Genomic DNA, 13,875 nt, shown 5'->3' on the forward strand with positions numbered 1-13,875 from the left:
TTACATGTTTAACTTGATTCATGACTCATAGAAATCAATGTTAAAATGACGCCTTTTAAAAACATGGCTAAGGGGGCTAGAGGATTGGGTCTTTTTGAGTGCTCTATAGTCTACCCTCCCTAAGGACCGAATCTTAAGACGGTCACCCCAGAATTTATCGTATAACCATAAAAACTACATGACTCTAATCTTAGCGTAGTACCTTGATTGGTTCTAGGTTGTCCGCATCTTACCAAAAGGGCAAGAGAGGGACACTAGTCAGGGATGGGTCTTGTCCTAGGAAGGTGCGTGCTATACCGTGACCATGTGTGCCACTCTTGAAGGAGCTGCTCCACTATGGCTAGATGGTTGAAACCTTAGCATCAGCAACTTATTAGAATGACTTGAGAAAAGCTTTGTAGTGATTCCTTATCTCCTCACCTTAGGAAGTGTTGGATGGATCGACAAATCCTTGGCAGATGGGTATCGACAAATCCTTGGTGGCTTGGATCTTTTTTGTTAATTGGTTCAATGGATGGTTTGGGTTATGTATAATCTTGATAGTTAATTATTTCTAATCACTTGGTGGTGCTAAGCATAACCTTAGCAACTTAGGCTTAATAAATAAAACATGAGGCACTTTTAAACTTTTTGTGGATTAAAAACTCGTCGTTTGAAAGCGCTCTATATCTTTTATGATCGGAGTCAAGCTGGAGTATAATTTTCTGCACCATATGGAATTTCATTATAGCGTCCAAATGATGGATTCGCTCCTAGCTCGGAGGATGGTTGCGGTTGTGTGCAACTTATGCATGCCCAAGCTGTGGAAAGCTTATGTGTGATGCATTGGCTTATCCCAAGGTTCCTTAACCACCTCTTGGAATGCAAAATCAAATAGATGATCGGTCACACTCGCGGATGAGCGCGCGACGCAGCCCGGCCCAGGCGCCCGCCCCTGCCCGGCAGAAGAAGAAGAAGAAAAGAAGAAGAAGAGAACGAAGAAGAAGAGGAGGAGGAGGGGAGGGGAGGAGAGGAGGAGGAGGAGGAGGAGGATGAGAACAGCTAGGGTTCCGACGAGGAGCTCGTTGGCTAGTAGGGTTTTGAGGTAAGGAAGAATTCTTTCCCTGGCATCCTTTAGAAGGGGTTTGGCGGACGAGGTTGGTGGTGGGGGGCGAGACAGGACTGCGGCGGGGCAGGACAGGGCGGCGGTGGCGCCGCCCGCCGGGACGGTGGGAGACGGCGGTTGTGGTGGGCCTAGTGGTAGGGAGTTCACAGCGAAGCTTCAGCTGGCACCCTGTGTTTAGTGGAGGGCGGGGACAGGAGGTGGGTGGCACAGCGAGGCGACAGGTGGTGGGGACGGGGGCGAGGACGACGACGGCGAAGCTCACCGGCTCTGTGTTTAGAGGAGGGCAGGGTCGATGGGCAGGGAGCGGGAGGCGGGTGGTGCGGCGAGGCGGTGGAAGCGAGGGCGGGGGAAGGGGGCGTGGACGTCGTCGACGAGGAGGAAGAATAAGACGGGAGGGGACGTCGCACGGAGGAGAAAGACAGGTCGTGCGTTCCGCAAACGCTCTGCGTCCCTCTTGGAAGCGTGGCAGACGCACATAGAAATTCTCGAATCTGAAAGCTTCTGTGTGATGAGTTGGCTACAACCTACCACTGATTTAACAATATATACTATGCATTTTACAGAGGTATAATAAAGAAAGATTAATAACTATATTTGCAACAACCTAGCACTGATTAACAAGATATTTGCCACACGATCGGCTGTTTCCTGGCAGCTGCAAACCATGGCCCATGGTTGTTCACCAGCAGTCGGCAGGGATGGCAAGCACCCGTGAACCCGACACAATTGCACCCTACGGTTCGTCCCTTTTTGCTACTTCTCGGAAGAAATGGAACAGGCCACAGAGTTTTGGGCATCTTCCCCGGCCGCTGCAAAGGCTGCCGCTTGCGGCTAATTTCGGCGAGCATACACGCAAGCACGCAATCATCATTCAACTCAACGTGATCCCTTCATGCATGCATGTATCAATCCTGAAAGAATATTTTAGCATTGCAACCGCGTGCCGAAAAGGAAGGTGCACGCAGCAGCAGCCATAGAGAGTGGCCCAGACGCCCAGTGCTAAACTAAAAACCATTCAAATGCACATCCTCCGGTCAAACCAGAGCACCCAAAATCCCAGCCCATGCCAGAAAAGTCCGCGAGACGTCCGCGAGCTTATCAGTCGAGACTCTATAAATACGTGCTCCTTCATTCCGCACATCCATCCAACCAGTCCTCTCACATCCAATCCAACCAGTCCGCGACGCTGTCAGTAGCGAGCAGCTAGCCCTCTCCAGTGACATCGTAGCAGCTCGATCGGCGTCGTGCAAGTGCGCGCGCATGGCGGCTTCCTCTCGCGTCTCGTCGTCTCCTGGGTGGCTGTTAGCCGCGCACTGCGCTCTCCTGCTCGCCCTGGCTGGAGCCGCCCGTGGCTACTCTCCAAGCGCCGGCGCGGCGCTGAGCTCCGCGTTCTACGACCAGTCGTGCCCCGGCGTCTACGACGTCGTCCGTCGCGTCATCCAGGACGCACGCGTCTCCGACCCGCGCATCCCGGCCAGCCTCATCCGCCTCCACTTCCATGACTGCTTCGTCAACGTACGTGAGCTCATCAATAGTGCTCGTGTGTAGCATGTTACGCCCCTTGCATCATCTGACATGAATGAACGTCAAATGAAATAATGTTGGCTTTCAGGGTTGCGATGGCTCCCTTCTTCTGGACGACGATCTCCCGGAGATCCAGACCGAGAAGCACGTGCCAGCCAACAACAACTCGGCGCGCGGCTTCCCGGTTGTCGACGGCATCAAGGGCGCGCTGGAGGAAGCGTGCCCGGGCATCGTCTCCTGCGCTGATATTCTTGCCCTCGCCGCGGAGATCTCCGTTGAACTCGTAAGCCAGCGTCCGAACTATATGTATCCTCTAGTAGCATTGAACTGCAACTACCTCAATCTAGCTTCTCGGCTGACCTGAACTGACGGAAAAGAATCGCGCACGGAACTGGGCGCAGGCTGGAGGACCACGCTGGAGGGTGCTTCTTGGCCGCCGAGACGGCACGACGACAAACGTCCAGAGTGCTAACAACCTTCCCAGCCCTTTCGACTCCCTTGACAAGCTCCAGGAGAAGTTCAGAAATGTCAACCTGGACGACACTGACCTCGTCGCCCTCCAAGGTAACTACAAATACTGAATAATTCATAGTACATTTCAGCGATATATAATTTGTAAGTGCAGTTCAAACTTGCCGATGCAAGTTTTCATACGGCGTGCACACTGATGCCAACAACAAATTTCTACTCCAGGAGCACACACAGTCGGCAAAGTCCAGTGCCAGTTTACGCGTCAGAACTGCTCGGCGGGGCAACCAAAGGGTGCACTGGAGAACCTGGACCTGGTTACACCCACCGTGTTTGACAACAAGTATTATGGCAACCTCTTGCATGGCCAAGCGCAGCTGCCATCTGACCAGGTCATGCTATCTGATACTTCGGCGCCGACAACCACTGCACCTGTTGTTCACCGGTTCGCGAGCAACCAAAAGGATTTCTTCACGAACTTTGTGACATCCATGATTAAGATGGGCAACATCAGCCCGTTGACAGGGAAGGATGGAGAGGTCAGAAAGAACTGTCGGAGGGTCAATAGCAGAGGCTATTGATGAAGACTCTCATTCAATTTGATTGATTTCCTTTTTAAAACCTGTTATTGTGATGTCCACGCAAATCATTTTTGTGTCATTCTTTGAAATTGAGAATGTATGTACCCTTTTTTCCCGTTGTTGGAAAGCAAATGTGAAGTGTTTTTACACCACTTGTATATGCATTTCTCAAAAAATATAATTTCTATGTTGTTAATAATGTCATGTGTGACCAAGGGTTTCTCTCAACTTTACTTTAATGGTCTCTCTTCAGCTAGTGATAAATCCAATTTCTCCAGCAGGAAATTGTGTGGATCACATGATGAAAGGTGGCAATTAACCATACAACTGTATCCATATATTTGGATCTCACACACATATATTATATAGGAACAATCTAGGATGTGAGAGAGTTTCAAGAACTTTTGAAGTACGTCGACCCATCTACTCCTTCTCTGTCCTATAAAAAGTGTCATTCTCACTTCCTGAGAGGTTAAGCGTTTTTAACTTTGACCAAATATATATATATATATAAATATTAATATTCATGGTGCATAATTAGTATCATTAGATGAATCGCTGAATATATTTTTATAATAAACTTATTTGAAGATAAAAATATTACTATTATTTTCTATAAGTCTAGTTAATTTTAAAAAAGTTTGACCAGCATAAATCCTATAGCGACACTTGATATGGGATGGAGGAAATATTTGTCCATCTTCACTCTTCGAGATCCAATCAAGATAGGACCCCCTATATATCTCTACAATATCTAATTTAACATTGTTTAAGCATGGGCGTGATGAGTTTGTCCTCGATTATGTTAAAAGATTTAGAGGTATTAAAACTAATGTTCAAATTTTATAATTAAAAAAATATTCTGTTGATTTGACTTTGTTGGCCTACGCTCTCGTATAAAGACAAATGCTTGAACACTTAGAGTTTCTCACCTTTGATCAATTGATGCAAAAAAAAAAAAAAAAAATCGGCAGTCAAAAACCGAAGTTGAGACACGGGAGAATCTCATAACTCACATTGTCCGACCATGCATGCTATTGAGTATTATTTAAATAGCTCGAACTATAAAACAAAAGATTATTTTGTTGCTGAATTTGTATGTCTAGCACAAGCTAAATCGGTTTTTTTTGCTTTTCCCTCAAGCGGATTCACAACAATCATGAAGAACAGAAGATGTTTACTTTTGATGTATGCAATCGTATTCTTGACGCCACTCGCTGAGTTGAAACGCCATGCATATTGTAAGTTTCATAATTTTGTTTCCAATGTTACTAATGATTGCAATGTCTTTCGTAGATAAGTCCAATCAGCCATTAATGAGGATTAATTGAGTCTATCTAGGATGTAGGTCGACACGATGTCGTTCCCGATTTATACCCTGACGTTGAACAATCCCGTTGTCTTGTTAGGGCAGTCCTAATGGTGTATTGATGATGGTTTCTATCCTCATTAAATGACTTGCCACGTAGGCAAAACGCTGACATGACAACATAATTAATGAAGAAAGAGAGCAAAAATCCTAGAAATGGTTTCTTCATGAAGAAATCAGGTCTTCTCTTGACCCAATGCACCAAGAAACCATGAAATCACCGTTGGGGAGAAACCACCAGTTTCTAGGGGGCTCGTGCCGCACTCCCATTGGAGGAAGAAGATAGAGTTGGGAGAGAGAAAGAGAAAATAATTATTACTCATAGAAACCATGGGTTGGAAAGCAGTACTTTTTTATGTGGTATCCTATGTTATAGAAACTACTAGTTTCTTTCATTGGGACTGCCCTTACGGACTGATCAAGCTGAATCTAGTACTAGAAAATTGTGATAATTGGTTATCCTATGGAAGAATGGAAGAATAAGAAGATTTCAGGTCACGAAGTTGTGCTCAAGAGGTCCATTGATTTTCAGAAGGACATCAAGATCACTATCAAGTTTTATAGGCTCGGGGTTGGGGTGGGGAGGGGGGGGGGGACCAAAAAGGTGCTAGTGCCTCGTGACAGCAAAAATCAGCAAGATCAATTTATTGGCCTTGTTAGTACAAATCGTGCCCTCCCACGTAGGGTGGAAATGGATGCCTTATTAACCATTTTGTTCGAATGTGCATCCAATATAAAACTTAAATATCTATATCCATAGTCACATGTGTTTTTTATATGGATGCTAAAATGAATGTATTTGAATCCATTTCTTGTAATTTTTTTCTATGCAATTCCATATCATATTCGTAAAAATCATGGAATACTCGACTGTATCTATATCCGATATTGTGTTGATTTAATTTGAGCTTTATATATTCGTTGTTATAAAATGTATTTTACTGTATTATTTTATTTTATTATTGTTGCATAATATTTTTATGCACTTTAATTTATAATTTCCTTACTCGCAAATTTTTTATAATTTCCTTATAAATGTTTTATATATAATTGAAATAAGTACTTATTTATATTTTCATTTTTATATATTTAATAATTAAAATATTTAGCTGATAAATATCTTGTGTTTCGTGTGCTGTATACCTTTACTCTAACCTTACTTGCTTCAAAAACTATTGATAAAAATACTTGATATTAATTAAATTGAGTAATATCCAATTTAAATCTGACTTATTCAATTGTATTTGTATTCGAGAATATTCAAATCCATATTCGTATCCAGTAAAAATAGATAGCAGATTAACAGATATCCAAAATCTATCTGTATTCGTTCTGTTTCCACCCCTACCCCAAGCACACTAACATCAAAGCATCCGGAGGTCGGAACTTAGAGAGCAAATAAAAGTTAGATCTCTAGCAAAGTGGTGAAATCCCAATAGACTTTTGACCGACTTATGACAAAGTAGTACACAAAGAAAAGTGATGATTCGATGAAGTCTGGTCGCCTCTGAAGCAAGTTTATGTGCCTAAGAAGAAAGAATAAGTTCCCACCACTACTACTAGTATATTGTCCATGCTAACGCTACGGCAATATCTAGGGTAACACATATTAAACATTCATTCATCAAACTTGGTAAACAACCTATTATTATGAATTTGAAAAATATGGTAAATCTAAATCAATCTATTATACGTGATCAATGGTTATTACAAATTGTCTGCCTTTTGCTACAGCCATGTTCTGGTCACAGTCTAGCAGGCCATTAATCTGACCAATTTCATCACAGCCATCTTCTGGTCACGGCTAGCAGGTCCCTCAAAAAAGCATCAAAGTCCCTATAAATATCATGAAAGCTAGCAGCTCATTGATCTGACCAATTTCATGAGCAATCACTAGTCACTGCTCATATAAGATGGGGGACAAACCGGTTGCCGGCTTCAGGTTTCATGGAATGCATGTTACAACAATGCTTTGTGGTATTTTTCGAAAAGTAAAACAGTGCCAAAAAATAGAAGAAACCACCAAGGAGGTTGACGTATTCCATTGTAGAATCTGTTTTCTTTTGTCCAAGTCCAGCACCACGTCGTCCACCGCCAACCTCCATCCTCTCAAAAGCACCATGTTGGTAGCATTCCCTTTCATAAATTCAAAAACTGAATTTAGCACAATACAAGAATGGAAGTACTATCATAAAAACTGAATCCGCAGTATCAGGATTTTTTAAAAGGCATGCAAACAATCATGAAGGAACCAAATCGCAAACAAAAAATAATCATGAAGGAACCTAAGTACAAGAATGGAAGTACTATCATAAAAACTGAATCCGCAGTGTCATGATTTTTTTTTGAAAGGCATGCAAACAATTATGAAGGAACCTAACCACAAAAAAAACATGAAGGGACCTAAGCCAGCAAACAAAGGAAATTAGCTAAACATGCAATCATTTAACCCGAGAGAGTACCTTAACAGAAGGCAACAACATGTTGTTTGTACCCTCTCAGAAACAAGTCTAAGCATCTCACAGCCTCTCGTAGTCCTCTTTGACATTAAAATCGCTATGACAACATCTCTTAGCCTATCTTAGCTGATGCTAGAATGAACATCATGGAAATTTTTTGTCTTAACACAGGACTATTAGAACACCGGTGTAGAATTGAAAAGTCAATTTTTGGTCTTAACACAGGACTATCAGAAAATAGAAACAGAGGATTAAGAGCACGCTACAAAAATGGCAACAAAAAAACAGTGCCTTAAATTTTGTCAAAAATTATGTCTCACGGCCTTCTTGCCATAAGGACCAAATGACCAACAGCATTGTTGTGTGGTGGTGTCATCTATAAAAGTAGATATCCAGAACTCAAATAATTACTGTCCAAATAGATCTATAGAAAGCTAACCTAAATTGCTCTCCAAAATTTTCATATATGCACTCAAATCAACAAAGAAAAGAGACCAACTCACCATGCTTTGCTTCTTAATTGCTGGACCAGGGCACCTATGTCTCATTCACCAAGACAATCTTCACCTCCCTTGCCTCCTTGAAATACAAAACAAGACAAAATTTGTAAAAAAATAAAACAAACAATTGTCCAGGTGAATTTCTATCTATTGGATAGGCTATGAGTGTGTTCGTTGACTGGTCATGAGTGTGTTCGTTGACTGGTCAGCTACTGTTGCCTGACGTTTGGAATTTGTTTGGGCCATTTCTGAAATCTGTAATAGTGTGAACACACCTAAGCTGCTAATGTACTACCTCCATTCTTATTTGGCATGCGAGGAGAGTCTGTAGGCGCAATAACCTGATTCACAGCAAAGAGGAAATCAAGACCAAGGGCTCGCCCTCCAGCCATCAGGGCTCCTAGCAAGTAGAGATGATATTCCTTCAGCTCCTTTGCAATAAGAATGTTTGTTATTCATCTTACAAATATGTGATACCTGAAGGTTTTGTGGTGTCAAAATGGCAACCGTGCTCATACAGAGCTCCAAGAAAACAGCCTATAAATACATGAAGCATGAAGCAGTGAAAAAAAAAAGATTAGTATCATTACCCACCTTGTATGTTTTTGCGACAAGATAGATTGGTGCCAGCGCTTAAGGGATAGAAAGTGTCATCAAGATCTGAAAATGAAATATGAAAAGCATCATTATTTGATTGTACCACAAGATGAAGAAATAAATGCAGCAACAAATTTCTCTGGATTTTTAAGAGCAGGGAACACACCTAACAGCAAGCACTCATAGTTTGGTCTTTCAAGAATAGCCTCCATTATCAACGTCAAAATCTGCAAAAACATTTTCCCAAATTAATTGAGACCAGTTTTCTGATTAGTTATTATTTGAGAGCTGAAAACTTATATAAAAACCGGGTTTTCCTCTGTAAAAAAAAGATTATAAAAAAAGATGCAAGTTTTGGAATATACAGACTTCTACAAGTCTTGACTGACATCGGTCACTGGCACTTCTTGCACGCTGGAGTTCTCACCTTGGCCGCCTCCCGCACAGTCTCATTTTGTGGGCGCTAACAAGCACGGGCTCCAAGATCACCAGAGAGCTCTCGTAGAATGCAGGCTCCTTCCTGGCAGCAGCATAACCTTTGTTACTCACGTCAATTGCTATAACAGATCCCTACTCCTTAGCTGGACTTGAGGCACACTCAGAAAATTGAAATCCTAACATCATTCTGAAACTACCAAAGAAGAAGAACGCACCGATAAATCGTTGGCCTTGGTGGAGCAGGATCACGAAGACGACTTCTTCCCGAAGAGCACCAACTTGATCCACTTCGCCGGAGACTTCCCCATTGGAGCCAAATCCGCTGCGCACCAGACCGGAGGGGTTTAGAGCCTGCAACAGAACCGCGCATCAGTCCTCTGCCGGAGCGCCGCCGCAGCAGCCCGGGGAGGCGCGTGGGGCAGGAGAGGCGTGTGTGACGTGATGGGGCAGGGAGGCATGGGCGGCGGTAGGGGTATGCCCCTGTATTCCTTGGCATACCCAAGATTTGAGAGAAAAAAATAAACATGTATACAGAGATTTATACGTATATATAGGTGCATTCACGTGGTATTGTGCAATGGCTCGTAGGCCTAGTAAAACAACCAATTACGGCAGCCCACGATGGAACCAAGCCCAGAATGGTAGAAACCATCCCATTCATGTCCGTCCCGTGAGGCCGTGACTCCCGTGTCCCGTCCGTTCCTTGCGTAGCGATTTCCTCCGCTCCGAGCCGGAAGCGGAACGCGGCCAGCCGCTAGCGCAGTGGTTCACCCTCCAACCTCCACCCGTGCCGAGGTTCACACCTCCCCCACTCTGGCGTCTGGCCGACTTGCCCCCTGCCCCTTTCCCTGTTGGCTGCTGCCTCCTCCAGCGTGAAGGAGCCAGACACCGGCGGCCGGGCGGCGCCCTTTCTGCTCGGCAAGCACCCTCCGGCGTCCGTGTCCGTCCTACCGGCCCTCCCCTAGCTACCCCTCGGCGGCTTCAAGCATGGTGAGCTGACCAGAACACCCTAGATCCACTCCTCAGTGAAACATTGAAAATAAATTCTTTTTCTAATTTTTTTATTATATTCTTAATTCTTGTAATGTAGACGAAGAAGAAGAAGGACGTTAGCATATTTATGCAACTGATGAAGAGGGTGAAGTTGCAGATTTGGAAGCGCTTGAACATGATCCTGGGAAGCGGATTCCCATCTCAAGGTTTGTTGTCAATGACCAGGATAGAGTTAGGAGGAGATATATTGAGTTAGGGCCTGTTTAGTTTAAGGAACATAAATTGCTTGAGTATAGTGTAGAAAAAGATATCGTCAATCTCTTCCAACAAGGGGATCGTAGAGTTATATTTTAGTTGCCTTTACTATTTTGTAATATTCCTTAATTATTAGAGACAATGACACTATGTTTAGAACTTGTACTTTGGTTATTATTATGGATTTGTTATGGCCATTATAAATTATCGTCTATTATATTGTATATTTGCTTCGAAAAATTTTATACGTGGCATACCCAGCTGCAAATTCCTGGCTCCACCACTGCAGGGAGGGGAGAGGAGGAGTCGGAGTCGCGCGTGCCGCCGCCGTCGCTTGCTCCCGTGGCCTGGAGCCCACGAGTGGCGGAGCCAGCGTCCTCTAGAGCGCCGCAGCAACAGCCACCGCCGTCGCTGCAGCTAGGGTTTAGAGCCTTGGGAGGCGCGCGTGGTAAGGGAGGTGAGAGGAGGAATCGGAGTCGCCCGTGGGGGAGAGAAGTTGAGCCTGGACTGCCGGGCTGGCGGGCGGCGGCGGTGGCCTGCCCTAAGGTTCGTCCATGGGAGAGGAGGGGTCGGTACTCGGGATGGGAGAGAAGAGTCGTCGGGGGAGAGAGGGAGTCGCACGCGCCAGCGCGGGGTGGAGGCGGTGCGGGATGACTGAGAAGCCTAGCGCGGGGTTGAGAAGCCTGGCATCAAACATCAAACATCAGGCCAGTTTGATGTTTTATCAGCCCTTTATTTTAATAGAGACGAATTCCTATGCGTTCTTTCGTGGATACACAATGGTTGAAGTCTCTCAGCGGGGGACGTTTTCCTGAGCGTACCTAGTATAATTTTGATTGGTTTTGTTTCCACCCCTACCCCCAAGCACACTAACATCAAAGAATCCAGAGGTCAGAACTTAGAGAGCAAATAAAAGTTAGATCACTAGCAAAGTGGTGAAATCCCAATCGACTTTTGACAGACTTATGAGAAAGTAGTACACAAAGAAAAGTGTTGATTCGATGAAGTTTGGTCGCCTCCGAATCAAGTTTATGTGCCTAAGAAGAAAGAAGAAGTTCCCACTACTACTATTGAGCATCCATTATAATAGGCTCCATGGAGATGTCGGTCAATGAAATTGATGAGCAAATTTGTCATTAAAAATCAGACTAATATACTATGCAAGAAGTGAAGATAGGTGTTGCCAGAAATGTTGGTGAAGCTACATATTTCAGATATTTTCAACCAAAATGGTGCCCTTTAGGTTTGAACAAGACGTAACGACGGAGCAAGCTTTAACACGCTTGATGTAAGAAAATGAAGCAAGAAATCTAGAGTTGCTTCAATGACGGTCATTACACACATATTTCTCTTTGAACAAAATGGGCAATACATGTATCGCTCTTATAGACTAAAAATAGCCCATGAGCTTGACACCAGTGCTATTGCTGTCATGTATTTTTAATTTCACATAGGTTTCGCTCAAAATAGAAGGTTCATGTTTATAGAAAACTATGATAGGAGGAGTCAAAGATGGACTAGAAATCAAATGCAATAGAAAGGATCAAAATTTAGCTAAATTTACAAAAACTCACGAAAAAAACTGGCACGGGCCGGTTTGGGACCTCTCTGACCAAGTAGCAACTAAAATCGGTGGAGGCTAGTTTCTCTAGAGAGGCTCACGGGGCACTATTGAAACTGTCCCAGACCAGTTTTGGAAGTCCAAGTGAGTTTCAAGATTTTTCTGTTGGGAACTTTGCATGGTCTCATGGTAAGGGGAGGATCACGGCCTATTGAGAGATCTGTCTATTAAATCGATCACTAAGATGTTCTGGGTGGCCTTACCGACCCTATGGCACTCTAACGTGTGTTTTTCTAACGGAGATGTTCGAGGATTTTTCGAGCGAAAGAACTAGCATTAAGCCGGCCTCGCTGACCCTCTGGTTCGTCTTGCCGCTTCGATCTACCTCTGTTGTGTGTTCTTGTCGTGTGTGGCCCGTGCATGGTGTGTGACTGATTTAGCATCCACAACAAGCATTTTTGTTAAGCGGTACCCCTTCACAATGTTTAGTCCATCCATCTTGCACATATAATGCCTTCATCGTTTCACTCTTGTCTATACCCATACCGCATTATTCCGTGGCTCGTACTTGTCTCACTGAGCTTCACCTGATTCATGTTATGCCTTTTCGGGTCTGTTCGCTTGATCTTTTTTTCTTCTTTGATTATGTATTGGAAAGATGCAAACGATCGAGATGATCATACGCCTGTGCGACTGAGCAAGAAGCTTGCTAAGGTCAGATCTTGACAAGGTGGTCTAAAGATGCCATCAGGACACGGGAGTCAAACGAGGTCCTGGGAGTTCGTGCGTAATCTCACTGTCGGGCGGGCACGACGGTCCCACGCCTGTTGGGGTGTCGTTCGTGAACGGTGAATCGCGATCCTCGCCCTCGCAGCGCACGCTGAAATGCACCTCAGAAGGCCGAGCCGAGTGCTCCTTCGATTCTGGATCAAGACGGACTTCGGACTAGCAGCCCAAGTGCAATCCCTTCGACGCCGGGCCGGTTCTCTGTGTTGGGCTATGCATAGATAGACTAAGCCGAGCTAAATGTAACGGAAAGGCTGGATAGAGGGCCTGTTTAGCAGTTTATTTTTTTAGCCTTTCTGAATCTTAAAATAAAAATTTTAATAATAGCACTGATCATGACTTAACCTTTTTTTTTGGCTTGCCAACTAGCAAGGTGTCTTGTTGTCCAAAAAAAAAAACTAGCAAGGTGTCTCAGGTAAATAGTGTGGCCGCTAGATTGAGAAGCAAGGTGGCATGCCAACTAACCCTTTTTTGACATGCACTCTTTATTTATGTACCTTGTTTCTCAATTTGTATGGATATAAAATTTACTATTCTAAACATTTTAATTCTCAATTAAGCTCTACATTAATCATGTTTGGCATAGGCACTTTGATTATATCTAAATCATTATTTATGTACCTTGCTTCTCAATTTGTATGGATATGAAATTTACTATTTTAAACATTTTAATTCTCAATTAAGCTCTACATTAATCATGTTTGTCATAGACACTTTGATTATATCTAAATCATTATATAATCACTAAAACAAGTGTATATTATTTTGGTCTTCTCGAAACGTGTCAAGATCAACCTAGAGGGGTTCAAACAAGAAATTAAGGGCATGATTGGTTGACTACCAAAATTTGCCATGCCCAAGATTTGGAAAGAAAAAGCTACCAAAACTAGGGCAAAAATATTTACCATGGATTTGGCATGCCAATTGTGAGGTATTGGCAAATTTTAGTAGCAAACCAAATGGCTGCTAAAATTTTGGCTTGCCTAAGTTTTGGCAAATAAATTTTGGCAAGCAACCAATCAGGCTCTAAGATCTATCATAGTTAAGTACTACTATTTTTCCTATTTCAAATTCCAAATCTTATCTATTAATTAGTTAAATTTTCATTTGTTGTTTATTAGATGTTTTATTTCAATACTAGTAGAAATCACAATACCATTTTTCACAGCAGATAGGGCGTGTTTGGACGGCGCGCGGCCACGCTGGAAGTGCGGCGAAGAAATCGGCCGCCGCACTTAG

The 13,875-nt window shown here is 43.6% G+C and overlaps 1 protein-coding gene across 1 annotated transcript; it reads left to right on the forward strand.

Annotated features, from left to right (window-relative positions):
- Window positions 1–2,258: 2,258 nt before the first annotated feature.
- LOC136518391 (peroxidase 2-like) lies at window positions 2,259–3,816 on the forward strand. Its single transcript, XM_066512042.1, has 4 exons — window positions 2,259–2,620; window positions 2,718–2,912; window positions 3,031–3,193; window positions 3,323–3,816. The coding sequence occupies exons 1-4, from the start codon at window positions 2,366–2,368 to the stop codon at window positions 3,676–3,678; spliced, it is 969 nt and encodes a 322-aa protein (XP_066368139.1). The 5' UTR covers window positions 2,259–2,365; the 3' UTR covers window positions 3,679–3,816.
- The last annotated feature ends 10,059 nt before the right edge of the window (window positions 3,817–13,875 follow it).

This window comes from Miscanthus floridulus, chromosome 17, assembly GCF_019320115.1.
Source record: "Miscanthus floridulus cultivar M001 chromosome 17, ASM1932011v1, whole genome shotgun sequence".
NCBI lineage: Eukaryota > Viridiplantae > Streptophyta > Magnoliopsida > Poales > Poaceae > Miscanthus > Miscanthus floridulus.